The sequence below is a fragment of the Portunus trituberculatus genome, chromosome 29, assembly GCF_017591435.1.
Source record: "Portunus trituberculatus isolate SZX2019 chromosome 29, ASM1759143v1, whole genome shotgun sequence".
Classification (NCBI taxonomy): Eukaryota; Metazoa; Arthropoda; class Malacostraca; order Decapoda; family Portunidae; genus Portunus; species Portunus trituberculatus.
Window position 1 is genome coordinate 7,723,516 of NC_059283.1, and position 19,224 is coordinate 7,742,739.

A 19,224-nucleotide genomic window follows, 5' to 3' on the forward strand; every position below is an offset into this window, starting at 1 on the left:
GATATTCACGTAGATATGGAATAAATCTCTCTCTCTCTCTCTCTCTCTCTCTCTCTCTCTCTCTCTCTCTCTCTCTCTCTCTCTCTCTCTCAGTAATGAACGAGAAACGTACCTCTTTTTTTATCACTTTCATAAAAAACAGCAAAGAAAACGCGCATGCACTTCACTACCAAACGTTGCAATGACTCAAACATTTTAACCTTGCAATAAACGTTCAAATTTTCCGCATAAACATTTAAGTGATGCTTATGATTACTACCTCGTGGCTACCTGACTGAGGAAACTCCACTTTTACGACATTAGAAACCCTTTGAATCCTTTTATGACCTGTTTCCCACATTGCCTCAGAAAAAATAAATATTCATACCACGGTTTTTTTTTCTGCCAGGCCGCAAGAGATTATTGTGTGGTTTGGTTTGTATAAATACTTAATTTCGTCTTTCTGGAAGGGAGAAAGGAAGGTGAAAGTTTGTTCTTTGTATATAAAGCAATTGTAGCAGAAAATGAATGGCAAAACTAGAAAAAAGATAGAGAAGTAAAGGGATTGTATGTGGTTGAAAGGGAAAGAAGGAAGGATAAAAGCTAGAGGAAGAGATAGACAGATAGAGTGAAGATAAAAGCGGAAAAGAACAAAGAGATAACTAGAGAAAGACATGGAAAGGTAAAGGAAGTTCTCCCTTCAGACACTAGACTTTAGTGAAAAAAAAAAATCAAATCTGTGACGTGTTTGCTGATTTCTGAATTGTAACGCTTTATTTATCAGTAGCTAATGATTTCTATATATGTTCAGCTAGTTTCCCTTTAGTTTTTCCTCCCTTTTCTGAACGATAGTAAGAGACAAGATAATAATAGTAAATTCCGCTTTGTATGTCTTGTTAGTTAGGACTTGTATTGTGGGAAAGGTAATGTCGGGGCAGCAAAACACTCATCGATTTTTCTCAAGGTTCCTTTCATGATAGCTGATAATTATGTGGAAGCAAAGGTGGATGAGCTGAGATGAGCTGAGGTGATCTAAGGTGGAGGTGAGCACGAACCGGATGCACCTCCACCCCTCCACCTTTCTACTCTAATCGCTGACCTCAGATTCCACCCCAATCCACCGCACGCCAACCCACGCCAACCCACGCCAACGCCCTTGCAAACTGGCTCTGTCCACCACTACCACCACCACCACTATCACCAGCCCCGCCCCGTCCCTCCCGTCAACGCCCCACCTATTGTGTCCTCCCCAGGGGCCTAATGGTCGAGGTGTCACACAGAGATCTTCCCTGGGGCACCACCATCACCACCATCACCACCACTATCATTGTCATCATTCACCCCCTCAGCTTTTTTTTTTTTTATCTCTATTCTTTTCCTTCTTCTCTTTCTTCTTCTGTGTTGCTGCTACTAGTAAAATGACACTCCCAGGCGGGCGCACACTCGCACGCACACGCACGCACGCACGCACACGCACGCACGCACACACACACACACACACACACACACACACACACACACACACACACACACACACACACACTGCAATTTTCTCATGACATCATATCACGTATTTTTCAGCAACACAACACATCACATAAGACAACTTTTTTTGTTTCCTTCCCGGGGATCGAACATCAATCTTTCACTTAGTCCATAAACAAAACAAACATCGACACACACACACACACACACACACACACACACACAACCACACGTATAATCACGCTGTCTTAAACATGAGCGAAAACAAACAAAAAATAAACATACACCCCACAAACACACACACAAACACACGCACTATAATATGAAAGCCGATAAATATTGAAGGTTAGTGAGGCAGCGAGAATAAACAAAGGAGGAACTTCACACACGCCTTACAGTTATCGTTTTGATCTCGGAAGGTACAGCAACTAACGCGCAGAGGTACGACGCCCCTGCATCATAATATACAATGATAAACAACACACACAGAACCTCCGCTAAGAAAGAGGAGGAAAATGCCAAGCGTGCCGGTAAAATTAAGTTAACTAAGGCAACACGAAGCACCAGAATAAAGTGGCAGGAGTGAATGTCTCCCTCGCAACACAACGCGCAAAATCTCGACCAAAAAACAAGGAGGGAAAAAATGAAAGCAAAGTATCATATAGACGCTACGTGGCCTTATGTGGAGAAGGGGAGAAGGGGGGGGGTGATATTTAGAGCAACCTCCTCCTCCTCCTCCTTCTCCTCCTCCTTCTCTTCCTCTTCCTCCTCTTCTTACTTATCTCTTGCTCCTTCTACTTCTTCCTCCTTCAATTCTTCCAAATACTTTTTTCCTCTGTTTATCCTCCTTTCCTTCTCTTCCTTCTACTATTTTCTTTCCAAGTCTTGATTCTTCCTTTCTTCTACAACTTCTCATGTCCACATTCTTCGATTAACGCTTCCTTTCTTCCTCTTCCTATTTTTCTCCTTTGTATATCCTCCTTTCCTTCTTTTTTTCCTTTTACTAATATTTTTCTTTCCAATCCTGATTCTTCCTATTTCCTCATCTTCCTAACCCTCCTCCTCCTCATAATCCTCCTATTCCTTCTATTAATTTCCTTCCTAAACTAACTCAGTGCACCATCTCCCTTTTCTCCTACAATATCTAGCCCCTTTCCTCCTCCTCCTCCTCCTCCTCCTGCTGCCGCTCCTAGTACTATCCCTGCTGCTTCTCCTTCTGTTGTGCCGCTGGTTCCCTCGCCGCAGCTGCCCCGGACATGTGAAAGGCGATCGTTTAATGGCATAACACACCCGGGGCCTTAAGAGCTTCGGTAGCAGTCTCGCCCTCTGCCTCGCGTCTCCAAATTCTCCCATGCAGAAGATCCGTTGTCTCCTTCGGTCTTATTATAGTTTCGCCTCGCTCGTAATTTCTGCCGCGTGACAGTGTTTACCTAATTGGTCCTCCCCCGATGGCTATCTGAGTGGCTAAAGGAAGGTATTTGGTTTAAGAGGTATAGAGGTGAGGGAAAAAGTGGTCTTGCCTCTGCCGCCGCCGCCCGATCCGTCGTCTAGTTTTAAGGTGGTCGTTAATATGAGATTATGTGGACCCTTTTTGAGATTTACGAACGTTGCATGATAAAAGGTGGTGTTTTGGTGCCGGCCACTACCACCACCACCATCACCGTCACCACCACTACTACTACCACTATTGGTACTACTACTACTACTACTACTACTACAGGGTCACCTACGTCTAAACTTATTGGCTTTTTGCTGCTTACGGTACTACTACTACTACTACTACTACTACTACTACTACTACTACTACTACTACTACTACTACTACTACTACTAAAGGGTCAGCTACATCTAAACTTATTGGTTTTCTGCTGCTTATGTCACTACTACAATGACTGCAACTACTACTATCGGTGGTGGTGGTGGTGGTGGTGCCGGCGTCCCAGCAGCTGCCACACTAGAGGTCGGGGCGCCTCCTCCACAGTGATATTCTCGTGTCGACCCTCAACCTAATATTCCTTTTTGTCCCATCTCGGCAGGGTGTCGGTCCTGGTGACTCGCATGACTCTAGTTTTTACCCCTCCTCCTCCTCCTCCTCCTCCTCCTCCTCCTCCTCCTCCTCCTCCTCCTCCTCCTCTTCTTCTTCTTCTTCTTCTTCTTCTTCTTCTTCTTCCTCCTCCTCCTTCTTCTCCCAAGGGCACCTCCAAAGTCAAGTGAACAAAAAAGGTCCGAGGTCGCAGCTTTCCGCTCTTGTTAAGGTGAATTTAGAGTAACTGATGAGAGGGTTGCCGGCACAAAAGAACCTAGAACCTCATATTTCTTGCCGGACCATCTTATTACTACATATTGACTCGCTATATATACATACATGCATACACACACACACACACACACACACACACACACACACACACACTCACTCACTCACTCACTCACTCACTCTCTCTCTCTCTCTCTCTCTCTCTCTCTCTCTCTCTCTCTCTCTCCACGATATCAATTACAATAGGCACAATCATTACGCATTACTAATTATCATTCCTTTTACACTAATGACAAAAACACCTGTAAAACTTTTCTCCCCCGCCGCCAATAATTAGACGAAGATTTCTTTCCAAATTTACGTCGCTTCTGTGTAATTGGAGTTAGCGAAGCAGGATTTTGTCGAGCGTGGCTGGCCTGTGTTGGGGAAAGGAGAAGTTATTGGTGGGAGGGTGTGCCTGTATTGCTGCTCGGGGAGGTGGGGGGTTGGGGAGGTGAGGCGTCTGCAAGGCGTGCTGTGGAGAGGGGTGTTAGCTTCCGGGAAAAAACCTCTGAGCCAAATAACCACATGCAATGCTTCTGAGACATCAAATAATACGGTTTTGCCAGCGCAGGATAGTGAGGAGGCAGCGGCGGCGGCGGTGGCGGTGGATCAATAGCGCGGCACACTGCACCTTGTAATGCCTGAAATTCACCTTTGGCGGATTACTGAGTGAAGGAGGAGATTAATAGTGGTGGCGAGGATACAGAATGTGGAGAGATAGATTAAGGCCAGTGTGATAGATTGATAATGCTGGCAAGGTGAGGAATTGATAGTGTAAATATGGAAGTGGTTAGCGAGCAGGTAGAATGATAATAATGCTACTAAAAAACTTCATAGGATGTGAGAAGATAGATCAAGGCTAGTGAGATAGATAACGCTGCCAAGGAGAGGAGTTAATAGCGTAAATAATAAAGTATAAAAAATGTTATAAAAAAAAAAAGTGGTTAGCGAGCAGCGAGGTTGATATTAATGCTGATAAAAGATAATACTAGCAAGACAATAGATAGATTAATAACATTAGTAATAATAAGACTTCTTCCACCATCCCTTATGTTCTTAAGCAAATTAAAAATGAATTATCCCTCTTCTATCATTGCATTCATTCACCGCTCATTACTTATCACCGTCACGTCAGAGATGAGTCATATCACAATACGGGTCACCAAAACATAAAATAATCCCTTCAGAATAGAGAAAGGCACCAGAACACGCACAAGGGATGTCAATGAGTCACTTTATCAGAATTGACGTCACCAGCACACTACACAAAAGAAAGATGAGTCACTCTAAAACACAGAAAGGCACAGAAAACACACACACATACACACACACACACACACACACACACACACACACACACACACACACAGTCACGCGTTACTGTGTTCACGGTGGGAAAACACAGCGATAACAGCCCCTCAGTAATTAATTCCGGGCAATATCCGCCGCTGTGATAAATGTTCGGACCTCCGCCATTTGTACTCATGACTGCCAACTTGGTGGTGAAGGGGACACATTGACAGACAAACGGACAGACGGACAGATAAAGACAGACATAACTAAACAAAGAGAAAGGAAGTATATAGATCAGATAGCTAAATAGACAGCCACGCAGATAGACAGAGAAGCAAGCATACATACCAGATACAGACAACCATACAGACAGATCAGGAAGAGACAGACCAAACAGCCATTCAGACAGACAGACCAGGCAATCACGGGAACCAGACAGTCAACCATTGACCATAAACTTAGCAAGGAAGCAGACCAAGCACAGACAGCCGGACCAAACATTGACAAAACCAGCCAGAGAGACCAGGAAGCAGACAGCAGACCAGACAGGCAGACCAGAGCCAGACACAGAGGTCATAAAACAGCAGGCAGACTGAATGGCTAATTCCCCTCCCTTCCCCTCTCCTCCTCTCTCCTTCCTTCCCCTTCCTCCTCTCTCAATACACGTGGTACAAAAAAATGTGGATACCTGACATGCATACGTACAGACAGACAGACAGGTTCCGTGAATGCCTGTCAGGATGGAACACAGTAGTCAGAGAACAGAGAGACAGGTGGATGTACAGGCGGACTGACAGTCAGTAAACACTATAGTTAAGTGAGGAAGACAGGCAGACAGGCAGACTGACGTTTAGAAGGACGAGCAGGCACAGAGACTGAAAGATTAACTGATCCAGATATATCAAAGGGAAGAAAAAATAGGTAGAAAGAAAGACAGGATGTAATAGAAACTGAAACACAAACTAACAGACAAGGACATACAGAATGACAGACAGACAGACATTTAGAAGGACGAACAGACACAGAGACAGAAAGATAGATGTTAATTGATCCAAATATACCAAAGGGAAGAAAAACGGGGATAGAAAGGAAGACAGGATGTAATGGAAACTGAAACACTGAGACAAGGACATAGAGAGAGATACACAAAGAGGACACAAAAGTATTAACAGCGAGACAGACAGGCAGAAAATTAAAACAGAGATCATAACCAAGATAGAACAGACAGATAAGACACAGAGACAGAAGGACAGAGACAAAAGGCTGCACGTAACAAAACAGGAAGGCACAGAGGAGGAGGACGATGAGTCAATGAGAACAAAAACCTGCAAAATGCGACAAAAAAAAACATACATTAACAGTTACAACTAAAGAGGAAGGAGACAACGCGATGTGTTAAGTAAAAAAAAAAAAGAAAAAAAGAAATAGAAAAAAACACAAATAATAAATACAATGAAGTAAAATAAGAATTCGTATAAAAAAAAATTAAAAGCCTGTAACATACACAAATAAATAAACAATACAGCAAAATGAGAAGAACTGGTACATAAAAGACATCAAAAGTCAGTCAGCCGGGCAGGAATCAGAAATCAAACCACACGAAATCAGGTAAAAAAAAAAATACACATACAAACAAAATAAAAGCATACAGGAAAATAAGTAGAATTAGTTTAAAAAGAACATTAGAAGCCAGTGATCCAGGCAGGAATGAGCCAGCCACAACCACAGCCACAGCCACCCGAAGCGAGAGGCCGCCACAGCAAAGGGACGCGCATAATTACACCATTCAACGAATTCTAATTCAAAAACAAATTAGAAATCGCTTGTGTCTTTTGAGGGAGAAACTTTTTCCTCTCGACTCATAATTAGATAACGATCAAAGAAATTATATACAAGTGTGTGTGTGTGTGTGTGTGTGTGTGTGTGTGTGTGTGTGTGTGTGTGTGTGTGTGTGTGTGTGTGTGTGTGCGGCTAACGACCCTCCTTATACGTCTATGTGAGTGTGTCTGAACAAACGTAAACTCTCGCGCACAGCAGATTTCCCGGTCGCCTTCAACGCTGCAGGAATATTAATGAGACACACCGGGAATATCTGTGTAAATTGCACTCGAGAACATCCACCACCACCACCACCACCACCAGTATAGTCCCCCTTGAGTCGAGTCTGTGATCGCGGGCAACACTCAGGCCACTCACCACGCGTACTCCCCTCAGCGCATCAATAACAAACCACTCAGCGAGCACAACGCCAATAACCTTCACGAGAACACCAAAAAAAAAGGATATATTTAAAAAGAATCTCGATGAACATACCGGAGCGATGGCGTTTCCTTGACCTTTGTGCTCTCTGGGGAGATGAAAAACATGCCACAGCTGCTGGGAATCGCTGGGAATTGTGAAAATCGAGCTTCAGATTCCCGAGTCGTCTCCTGCTTCGTCCCTTGCCATCTGGATTTTGAATAACGGATGCTCATTTGACTAGTTTTTCTTGTTTCTAAAGGCCACTCGTCATGAATGCCCCACAATGCTTTTCCTGGAGGACCCTGGAAAGTGGAGAGAGAGAGATGCAAGGATGTTAATAAGACGAGGTGGTTTTGTAGTTCTTTACATTACTCAGAACTTGATTTGCCAGACCGAGGCAAAGACAGAAAAAAATAATTGTGTTGGGGGAGATTCTTCTTTCTTTCTTCCTCGTTACGCATTAAAAACTTGATTTGATGAACGGAGGGAAGAAAATAATGAGATGTCGGGATTTGTACAAGTTAATGAGGGAACGAATACATATTGATAGCTATCCTGATTGTTAGCTTGTTAAGTTGTTAATGCTATCAGTGTTCTTTACTTACTTACAAGTGTGATTAAGTGAAGGGAAGGGGAGGAGGGAGGGAGGGAGGAGGAGAAGAATAAGCAGATGAAAGAGAAAGATAGAAAAGCAATAATAAAGCATAATAGAAGGAGAGGGATTAATTTAGAGAGAATGGGAAAGAGAGAGATGAAGAGAAGCAAGAGAGAGAGAGAAAGAGGAATGGATGAAAATAATATAAAGAGGAGGGGAGGGAGAGACGAAAGGATTGAACAGGTGAAAGAGGAACAAGTGAACAAGAAATAAAGCAGAAAGAGATGAGAGGAACAAAGGAAATACTCGTAGGCAAATGAAAGATGAAGAAGGGAGAAATTAGAAGGAAAATGTGAAAGTAGAATATAAAGGAAAGAGAAAACAAACAAGGGAGAAAGGAAAGCAGGAATAAAGCAGTAAATAGACAAGTTGAGGAAGAAAATCGATGATAAAAAAAAATGAAACGTGTAAAGCAAGATATGGAGACAAGACGACAATAAACAAATAAAAGAAGAATAAAGGAAGACAGGAATAAAGCAGGAGTAGGCAAATAAAGAGGAAAAGTCGATGAAGAGAACACAATAGGCATAAAGAGTTGAAAGAAGGAAAATGAGAATAAAACAGAAAAATACAAAAGGAAAGAGAAAAAGGCGTTGCAGGAAGTAAAAAAATAACGAACACAGTGAAAGAGGAGGAAGGGAAAGTAGAATAAAGCAGGAGGCAAAGGAATGGAGGGGAAAAAGAGCCAATTGAAGCAAAAAAAAGTAAGAAGTGGAGGAGGCGGAGGGCGCTGAGCTCAGAACAGAACTAGAAGGAAGGTTAAATATTTGAGAAATCCTGCTTCATATCCGGAGCTGCAAATCGGGGTGAAAAAAAAAGGAAAAAAAAGAAAGAAAAAGAAACACACACACACACACACACACACGGACACACACATACACACAGACAGACAGACAAGACACGTGCCTGAATAAAACGTGTGTCTATATGCATTACAAAAACAATTAAACCAGGTAATGCATAGTTACGAGGCTCATCTATTTTAAAATATTGCTTCACTTGCTGGTTATTGTTTGAACTATGAATTAAAAAAGGATATAATGAGCTACTGGGTGAGTGTGCGCTGGTCTCCTTCGGTGCGCGGCAATGATGGGTGGTGAGGGCTTGGTGGTGACTCCAGGTGGTGGTGATGGTGGTGATGGTGATGATATACGGTGAAAAGTGGTGGTGGTGGTAAGTGTGTGGAAAACAGAGGGTAGTTAAAGGTAATAATGGTAATGATGAAGGATTTGGTGTTGGTGGTGATGTGTGGTGGTGATGGTGACGACGAATGGTGAAAAGGGGTGGTGATGGTGGTTGAGTGAAATGAAGGATAGTTTGAGGGTATGGTGATAATGATAATGGTGTTGGTGGTAATGTGTGTTGGTGATGGTGACGATGAATGATGAAAAAAAAGCTAGTAGTGGTGATGATGAGCGTGTAGAAGATAGAGAATAGTTAAAGGTAAGATGGTGATAATAATGGTGAAGGGTTATGGTGCTGGTGATGATGTGTGGTGGTGATGGTGATAGTAATGGTGAAGGCTTATGGTAATGATGGTGATGTGTGGTGGTGATGGTGATGGGTTTGTGACGCCTTGCACTTCGATCACTATTAACAAAGGAAGAGGTGCAGGAATATTGGGTGGTGATAGTGGTGATGGTAACTGCCACCACCATTACCACATATCACCATCACAACTACCATCACCATTCATTATCACCACACCACAGCACCACCACACCACCTTTCCAGCGTCACCACCACGACACCACACCAACACAGCAAGGCATCACTTGTCATAATGGCTTGATAACTAACAACACTACTACTACTACTACTACTACTACTACTACTACTACTACTACTACTACTACTACTACTACTACTACTACTACTACTACTACTACTACTACTACTACTACTACTACTACTACTACTATTACTGTTACTACTACTACTAATAATAATAATAATAATAATAATAACAATAATAATAATAATAATAATAATAATAATAATAATAATAATAATACAGTTTATAGTAGCACTTACAACATAAGTACTTACTCTTAAGTAGAATGACGATGCGTGGTGACTCCCATAAGTATGTTGCTTAATCTTGTCTTCCTCCTCCTCCTGCTCCTCCTCCTCCCATCCCCTCCTCCTCCTCCTCCTCCTCCTCCTCCTCCTCCTCCTTGACGTCTTCTTCTCTTCCTCTGGTCATTAATTAATTAGTGAGTTATCTTCTCTCCCTCTTAGGATATTCAGGACGATGATGACGAATCTCTCTCTCTCTCTCTCTCTCTCTCTCTCTCTCTCTCTCTCTCTCAAGGGTATTGCAATGAAACAAGCCGTCAATTACCTTCACATTTATTTACTTACGCACGCATAGCAACACTAAATTCACGTCAAACATAAAGGGGTTTTCACGGGGGCTTAAAATTAATATCACATAAAAAATAAGCAGTAAAGGTTTATCTGCATCTGAGGGAGGAGTGAGATTAGGTCAGGGCAAGGTCAGGTTGAGGTCACAGAGCCTTGACCTCGCTCGAGATGAAAACACTAATGAAATTCCGTGCGCTGTTTGGGTTGGTGATAAAAATAACGATGATGGCAATAAAAGTGTGGCGTTGTGGGCAATAAATGTTGGTTAAATTGCATTATTATCACTAGAAGACCGATAAAATAGAGAGAAGTAGTGATAAGGAAAATAATCATAACAGTCGTCATTGTTGGGCAAATCGCACTATCGTTCTATTATCACTAGACGGGTAATAAAATAAATCATAGTAATAATAGGAAAAATAATCTTAATACCCGCCGTTGTTGCTTGAATCACTTTACTATCAATGAAGGAATGAAAAACGGCGCCACGACACTTGCACACAAATCACCAAGACTTATTTTTGTTGACATTACGAATCGCTGAGAATTGTGATATCCAACTGTTTGCATTCGTTATAACCAGATGCGTTCGTGTATTCGTTATGGCCGAGTCAACACAACGCACTCATCTCTCACTGACAACCATTACATCTATCTTCGCAATGACACTTTTACCAACACAAAAAAAAAAAGAGAAAAGTCAAGCAACGACCTTCTTCTGACACAATCTCACCCCGCATGGCATTAATACCGATAAACCTAGCGATGAAACTAAACCTCCTTCCAGATCAACCAGCGAGACAAGCGCAGCCACACATGCTCATACACATAAACGCTGCGTGTGTGTGTCTCTTAGAAGGAAGAACTTAAAGCTTAGCAGACAAGAGCTTAAGAGTTTGACATACCGAGGTTAAAAGGGGGCGTAGAGAGGCAGTTATTGTACGTCCTCCCAGCCCTCAAGTGACAAAGCCTCCTCCTCCTCTTACTCACTGACCCTCCTCGATTCTCTCTCTCTCTCTCTCTCTCTCTCTCTCTCTCTCTCTGAAGCTCCGCAAATAAGATGAGAATTGGACTCTTTTCAATATGCGCGCTACGAAACTTTTCAATTAGGTTCCATGGCTGCCTTGTGTCACTTCTCATCTCTCTCTCTCTCTCTCTCTCTCTCTCTCTCTCTCTCTGTATGCGCGTGTGTGTGGGTGCGTGTGTACATGATAAATCTTAACTCAAGCACACACACACACACACACACACACACACACACACACACACACACACACACACACACACACACACACATACACACACACTTGAGGCTCAGTACAGGTGCACCAAGGTAACCCATTAATCAGAACACCTGCCCTCACCTGACCACTTACAGGTATCTTGGGTCAGGAATGAATGGTGTAAATAAAGCAATACAAGGTTATAGTCATCGCTTACCTGTGTATCCTGTTACTCGCCTCACCTTTGCTGTACAGGTGTTACAGTTATAATTACTACATCTCCCTGTTCTCCTTGCTCTCTTCCCTACAGTGACATACAGTCTTGCTTTCTCACCACGAGTTTCTCAAGGCCATAGAGATGACTAGCAGGGTTTTCAAGACACTTTCTCCTGATGACAAACTAGAAATCTTACCAATCCATCACCAGAACAGTAATAATACCGTTAAAAACACGAGTATCTTCAACTAGAGCCTTTGGAAACCAGTGATGGTGAGAGAGCAGGACGTTTCTTTATATAGGTTTCTCTACACTACAATATCTCAATTCATCTACTCGTGACTCACCCAAGGCTGCATCGTAAAGTCTTAAAAATAAACACACTCAATATATTTACAAATCGGATTCTCGCACGGAAACATAACGAATGATAAACGAATATTTGCTATAAAGAAACGGAAGAAAGGCTCGCTATTGGAGTCAACTCATATGTACAGTAGTACAGGTCACTTCGGGAACAGACCGAGACCGACACGCGTCCGTAACACGTCCGGAACAACCTAACGTGGGGGTAGGGTTGGGGGGGAGGGAAGAAATATAGTGATAAATTATTTCTGTCGGGCAAAAATAACATATCGTGTCCGCTTACAGTATTCGATGAGTATTTTGTCGCCGCCTGTCTAGCGTTCGCGCCTCCACACACACACACACACACACACACACACACTGCAGCGTTGCCAGCCCTCTGCACCTCACAACACGAGCACAACTCGGCACCAGCGCCCAAACAAACACAAGGCAGAATAAAACAAACAAACAGACAGTGACGGACAACGCACAACGGTACAGGCTTGATAAACAGTACACGGACAACAGCGGGTTACTCGGGAGTCTCCAATATCACCTCTACCTAAGGACACGATAAGGCTGACTATTGATTATTTCACCCTCGCCTCAAGGACCGTCGCGTAACCCACATGGCTGCCTCCTTGTCATCACACGGGACACTGATCCTTATAATACATCTTGCTAAAAGGATTCCCATTCACTAGGGTAATCGAGACCCACCTACGTACACTATATATATATAATAACCTCTAGAATCAACTGTAAGTCAACCCGGTTTTAAACTACGACGATATGTGACCACTACGCAAGACGAGTGTGTGTCTATAGGTAAGGTAAGCGTAGAGAGAAGCTTTGTACAGCCGGCTAGCATCTCCTGAGAGGTGGAGCAAGGGCCTGGTAGATAGCGGCAAGACTCACGTGATAGGAGAGCCGAGGATATGGTGGCCGCTTGGATATGTGAAAAGGTGAGCGGAGTTTGTAGATGAGTGAAGAGCGAACTGAGGTGCAAGAATGGTCCAATTAAAAGGATGGGATGTTAGGAAATAATTAAGCTAGACAGGAATACAGAAGAAAATACGATGACAGGTGAGTTTGTAGGTAAGTGAAGAAAGAACTGAGGTGCAGGAATGGTTCAATTAAAAGGAAGGGAAGTTAGGAAAAAATTAAGCTAGAGAAAGATGAAAGTATACAGGAATGCAAAAAAAAATAAGATGAATAAAGACATGAAAGAAATAAGGAGAAAGAGGATAAAAAAAGAAAGAAAAGTTAAGAAAAAAATAAGCAAGAAAGAGAAAAATAGAGAATACATGAGAAAATAAAATCAATGAAAACTAGACAGAATATAGAGACAAATGAGAGCTTATTTATACCTGAAGAAAGAGGAATGATCAAAGAAACACAGCAAAAGGAAAAACACAAAGACAGATATGAATGCTACAAAAAAAAACAACAACAAAAAATCAAACTAAAAATAAAATAGACAAAAACAGACAGAAGCAGTGGCATAGACAGAGGCAGAGACAGATAATGTAAACTTGGAAAAAAAAAATAGAAAAAAAATACACTAATAATTCTCCACTCTCTCGTTTCCTCTGCACTGAAATATTATGGTCACTTTATACTGAAAAATGTCCTCACTCATAAAAAATAAAAAAAATAAAGTAAAAATCCCGACATTTACGCCTCAGTTGTTAAAGAAAGCAAAGATTATTCATTCACTCTTCACTTTCCAACACAAACATCAATGCAAATGACAGAATGCACGTAAGGTTGAATTTCCCGCGTATTCCGTGCTATTTTCACCCCTGCGTTCTGGATCCAATATTGGGTGTTTTTTTACATCTTAGAGAACATTTTTCTAGTGTCTCGTTTGCTCTCTAGTCTATTTTTCCCTCTCAGATTTGTAATTATGTATATATCGTGTTTACTTTCTCTCTCTCTCTCTCTCTCTCTCTCTCTCTCTCTCTCTCTCTCTCTGTAAAGCTTTGGAATTCAATAAATGTGTCGCTTCACGGTTAATTAGTTATCAAAATGTCGACTGTCTGCCTCACTTTCAAACAAAAGCCCACAAAACAGTCATATATTTTCCTCTCTTGTGTTTCTCTTCCCTTTCGTTAGTTTGGAATCACTCAGCGTCCTTGTGTTCTCTCCCTCTACCGTGGCGAAGTTCTTCTCCATATCCCTCTCCGTTTACAATCTTGCGCACCTTCCACATGTTTCAGTCGCATTCCTCCCCTCCTGCTTGCCCTGTTCATTACCTTTCCCTCACCCGCACATTCTCTCTCTCTCCTCTCTCTCTCTCTCTCTCTCTGCTCCTCTAATCCATTTTCACCCTACACACAGTTCGTCTCTCGCGTCCATTTCAACCTCCCAGCCTCATGTTCTATCATCCACGCGAACATACACTCCATTTTCTCTGAGGGATAACTGCTTTATTACACAGGAACGCCTTGCAACTAATCTCTCCCTGTAGGGGCGGCACTGCTCGCTTCACAGATGAAACTCACACTAATTTTCCTCTCTCTGGTGTTCGTGTAAAGTTTATCCGTCGGTTTTTTACGATAATTTTTGCTGGATCCGCAAGGGGGCGACACGCGCGGCCCCCTGGTGGCATATCCGCGAACTTGGCTTCTGAATGATAGTTACGGCAAAACTCTAATGTTGATTACCGGCGAGGGAACGGCATGGTCTTCTCGAGTTTGCGCCGTTTGGGTAACTTCATTGGCGGTGCAATTTGCCGGGATGTGTCGGGATGGTGTGCTCTACTCTTACGGTGCGGCGGGATGCGGGCAAGGCGGGGGCTGAGGGGCTGCCTGCCTGTATAGCCGTAATTATCGCAGCCTGGGGCCATTAACCACACAGGTGAGTTAGATAATCGTCTCCCCGCGCCACTTCCACACCTGCGTGCCGACCATAGCTGTCTACCGCGGGAGATTAAGGTGATGGAAGCCTTTCCTTGTCTACATCTTGCTTATCTACTTGTTTCTCAATCTACTTTTAATAATTTGTCTTTTATCTATCTTATTCATCTCAGGTGTCCCCAGTGCAACACACCTGCGCAGGCTCTAATTAATTAACATGATTTGACCTGATGGCTAAGTGGGTAATGCTATCTCCTCAGGGTCACAGTCTCCAGGTTTGTATCTAATTATCTACGGCTTACAGGTGGTCTATGTGTACACGTGTTATTACGTACATACATACAGGGTAATTTACACATGGAAATGGTTATCCTACACGGCCGCACGTACACAGTTGCCTGGGGAGTGATATGTGAGTACACAGGTCACTCTGCCTACATAAAGCTTAGGGAAAGTACACAAGACTCAATTATCCTGTAACTCAAGCTTACCTTTTGTCATGTACCTTGTTATTATTTTTTTTTCTTCGTTTTTTTTTTCTCTTCATATTGATTTTTACAGTAACTTATATTTTCTCTATTATACTTTTAATCATCTATTCATAATGTTCTTTCCAGTGAATTAGTAAACAAATCATAAAATACTTTACTAAACACACATTAAATTGTTGCAAATTTCTTCTTCAATATTACTACCATCACCATCACTACCACCACTACCACTATCTCCTACTACAACTCCTTCACCTCTTCAACCTTCTCATCTGAAGTACCAACCCCTACAAACCAAACCAAACATTAAACAGAACATTTTGAAGCATCTTACTTTGCATCCTTTCAATTCCCTTCATTTTTTCCTCCTTTCCTGCTTGTTTTAGATGTTGGTCCTCCTGATCATCATTCTGGAGTATTTGAGGGAGTAGTTGTGCCCACGGAAAGCCATCCAGTTGATCCCGTCACCGTAGCTCTTGTGGCGGCCGTGGTGGTAGCGGCCGTTCAGGTGTGACTGGGCAGGTGACGCCAGGTGAGGTGGAAAAAAGAGAGAGAAGAGGGATTTTTGTCAGAGGTGTATTTTTATCTGTCGTGTTGGCGTTCACTGTGTTATTCTCTCTCTCTCTCTCTCTCTCTCTCTCTCTCTCTCTCTCTCTCTCTCTGGCCATGGTATTAATGATTTAATTTTTAACCTTCGCCTCTGCTGTGGTTTCAAGTTTTTCCCCCGTCTATCTATTATTCACGTGGACTCTCTCTCTCTCTCTCTCTCTCTCTCTCTCTCTCTCTCTCTCTCTCTCTCTCTCTCTCTCTCTCTCTCTCTCTCTCTCTCTCTCTCTCTCTCAGACAAATTATCTTCAACGTCCATCATTTTTATATTTCGCTCCGCATTCCAAAACTTCCTTCGTAATATCCTCTGCCTCTCTCTCCTCTCCTCTCCTCTATCTCGCGTCCCTCACCCTAACTCTCCCTTCAACTCTCCTTTACTCTCACCCTTAACTCTCACGCGCAGAACCTACACAGCTCCCCTTGCTATAGCCTTTTTAACCCTCTCCTCTCTCCCTCTCTTTGTGTCCTCTCACTTGGATTGTTATCGTAAGCCTCCCTCTCACTCTCACTCTCCCTCTCACCTCATGGCAAGCAGTGAACCACCAGGCCCCGTGGAAGGTTCTGGCGCAGTGTCCTCGTGGGTTGAAGTCGTTGTCTCGGTCTCGCGTGCTGAATGGAGCCCCCTGGTGGTACCTCAGCGAGTTACCTGGCGAGGGCGAGTGAATGGAGGTTTAGGTCAGTTACAGGTGCAAGTACAGTTGTGGGTACAGGAAAAGTCATGCATGTAATGGTGGAAGGGAGTTTGAAGTTTAAATGCTCACAGGAAGTTTTAAATCAATCTTGTGTATTTATGAGTGAGTAGAGAGGTGATAGAAAAGGTGAGTACAGGTGAGATACAGTTACAGGTACAGATGAGGTCATGCATGTAATGGTGGAAGAGAGTTTGGAGTTTAAACGCTCATAGGAAACATTAAATCACTCTTGTGTATTTCTGAGTGACGATAAAGAGATGATAGAGAAGATACAGGTGAGACACATATACATGAAGGGCCATTTTAAGCCACACCATTAGCAAACATACAGTAAATAACCACAGAACACCTGAATTTGACGCTAACAACCTAACCGTTAACCTTAATGACCCCAAGCCTCACCTGCCGTGCCCTCATAGTCGCCAAGGGAGAGTGTGTAGTTATGCTCCTCGTTGGACAGAGAGAAGTGCTCGTATTTGGCCCAGCGTGTCTCATTGGCCCAGTCTTGGAGGTCAACCCGCATCTCGTAATCCCCAGATTGCGTCAGCTGGTGGATGTACTCGAGACCTGGCGGCGGGGTGAACGAGGCCGGTAAGTGTGCGGGGTAGAGTGAAAGACGAGGAGAGTTAAGGACAAATGAGACAGTGAAGGAAGATAGGCAAGGACAGTGAAGGATAAATCAGACAGTGAAGAGAGACGGGGATAGTAAAGGACAAATGAGACAGTGAAGGAAGAGAGACGAGGACACTGAAGGAGGGATGAGACAGTGAAGGAGAGACGAGAACAGTAAAGGAGAGACGGAAAGGGGAAGGAAGAGGGATGATAGTGAAGGGAGAGACGATTACAGTGAAGGAAAAGATGAGGACAGTGAAGGATAAAGGAGACAATGAAAGAAGAAAGACGAGGACAGTGAAAGATGAAGAAAGTGAAGAAAAGGAGACGAAAAGGGAAGGAAGAGAGACAAGAGTGAAGGGAGAGACAACTACAATGAAAAAGAGACGAGCACAGAGGAAGAAGAGACCGAAACAGACGATGACAATTATAACACAAAGACAATGGGACCAAAACCACGAAACAAACGAGATACATGAAAAAGAATTTATGAATGACAGTAAAAAGACGAGAACAATCAGGAGAGGGAACGATTAGAAAAGAAGGACGAAGATGCGAGGACGAGGGACACGAGAAACAGACGAGGACGGAGCTGTAGTTACATACACTAGAATACAAAAGACGATGATGAAGATGGTGAAGAGAAGACGAGAGTAGAGGGTCAGGCTGAGGACACAAAGGGAAGGGGACGAGGCCAGAGCGCAATGGGTATAAATCGAGGACAAAAAGGACACGAGGAGACCACAGCAGCAATGTAGTGTGACTTTTATAATCTGGTAAAGCCTCACATTCTTCACACTGGTAGATCAAGACACTTTAAACCTTTCTTATAAATCTCGAGGCTTTGGAAGTGCCCCAAGAGAATTCTACTTAACGAAACTTATGCTCCTCATTTTCAAACACTTCAGCCTCTCACCTTGACAGACTTTAATACTTTCTGAGGCTTCCGTATAAGTTACTGGGGTGTCTAAGCGTGTCTGATATGGTTTCTGTCATCTCTAGAAACCTGACAAACATTTTAGCACTTCATTTTCAACACGCTTTGAGGCTCCTGTGTTAGTTAATGAGGTCTGTAGACATGTTTTTATAGCCAAAGTGATGGTCTGACAAGATTTCTGTATCATGATTGGATAAATTACCTCTATGAGCTAGATGAACACTAGAGCATTTCATCTTGACAATCTTTAACACGCTCTGAGGCTCCTGTGTTAGTTATTAAGAGTCTAGGCATGTTTTCATAGCCAAAGTGATTGTTGGGTAAATCACCTCTAAGAACTTGACAAACACTTTAACATTTCATCTTGACAGTCTTTAACACGCTCTGACGCTCCCATGTTAGTTACTGAGATGTATAAGAGTGTTTTCATACCCGAAGTGATGGTCTGACAAGGTTTCTGTAACATTGTTGGATAAATCGCCGCTAAAAACATGACAGACGTTACAGCATTTCATCTTGACAGTCTTTAACATGCTCTGACGCTCTCGTGTTAGTTACTGAGATGTATAAGAGTGTTTTCATAGCCAAAGTTGTGGTCTGACAAGGTTTCTGTAATATTGTTGGATAAATCGCATCTAAAAACATGACAAACACCACAAACACCAGCATTTCATCTTTGAGGCTACTGTGTTAGTTATGTGGGTGTCCCGGTGTGTTTTCATAGCCAAAGTGGAGGTTTGACAAGATTTTTGGAGCATTATTAGGAATATCACGTCTAAAAATCTGATAAGCACTTCAGCATTTCATTTTAACAGACTTTAACACGCTCTTAGGCTCCTGTGTTAGTTCCTAGGGTGCTTAAGCGTGTTTTCATAGCCAAAGTGATAGTCTGACAGGTTTTTGTAGCATTGTTGGGGA

General features: G+C 42.8%; 2 protein-coding genes across 6 annotated transcripts in view; both read right to left on the minus strand.

Annotated features, from left to right (window-relative positions):
• Positions 1-7,563, minus strand: part of LOC123510627 (probable glutamate receptor) — a 63,121-nt gene extending 55,558 nt beyond the window's left edge. Inside the window, exon 1 of the mRNA XM_045265913.1 lies at positions 7,370-7,563. The gene's annotated coding sequence lies outside the window, so the exon portion shown is untranslated. The remainder of the gene's footprint in view (positions 1-7,369) is intronic.
• Positions 7,564-10,288: 2,725 nt separating this feature from the next.
• LOC123510629 (angiopoietin-related protein 3-like) overlaps positions 10,289-19,224 on the minus strand; it is a 119,371-nt gene continuing 110,435 nt past the window's right edge. For all 5 annotated transcript variants that reach the window (XM_045265920.1, XM_045265921.1, XM_045265922.1 and 2 more), the window contains exons 12-14: positions 17,160-17,324; positions 16,587-16,711; positions 10,289-15,973 (exon numbers count right to left, since the gene is read on the minus strand). In XM_045265920.1, coding sequence (XP_045121855.1) covers positions 15,842-15,973; positions 16,587-16,711; positions 17,160-17,324 — 422 coding nt within the window. In that variant the 3' untranslated portion in view covers positions 10,289-15,841. The remainder of the gene's footprint in view (positions 15,974-16,586; positions 16,712-17,159; positions 17,325-19,224) is intronic.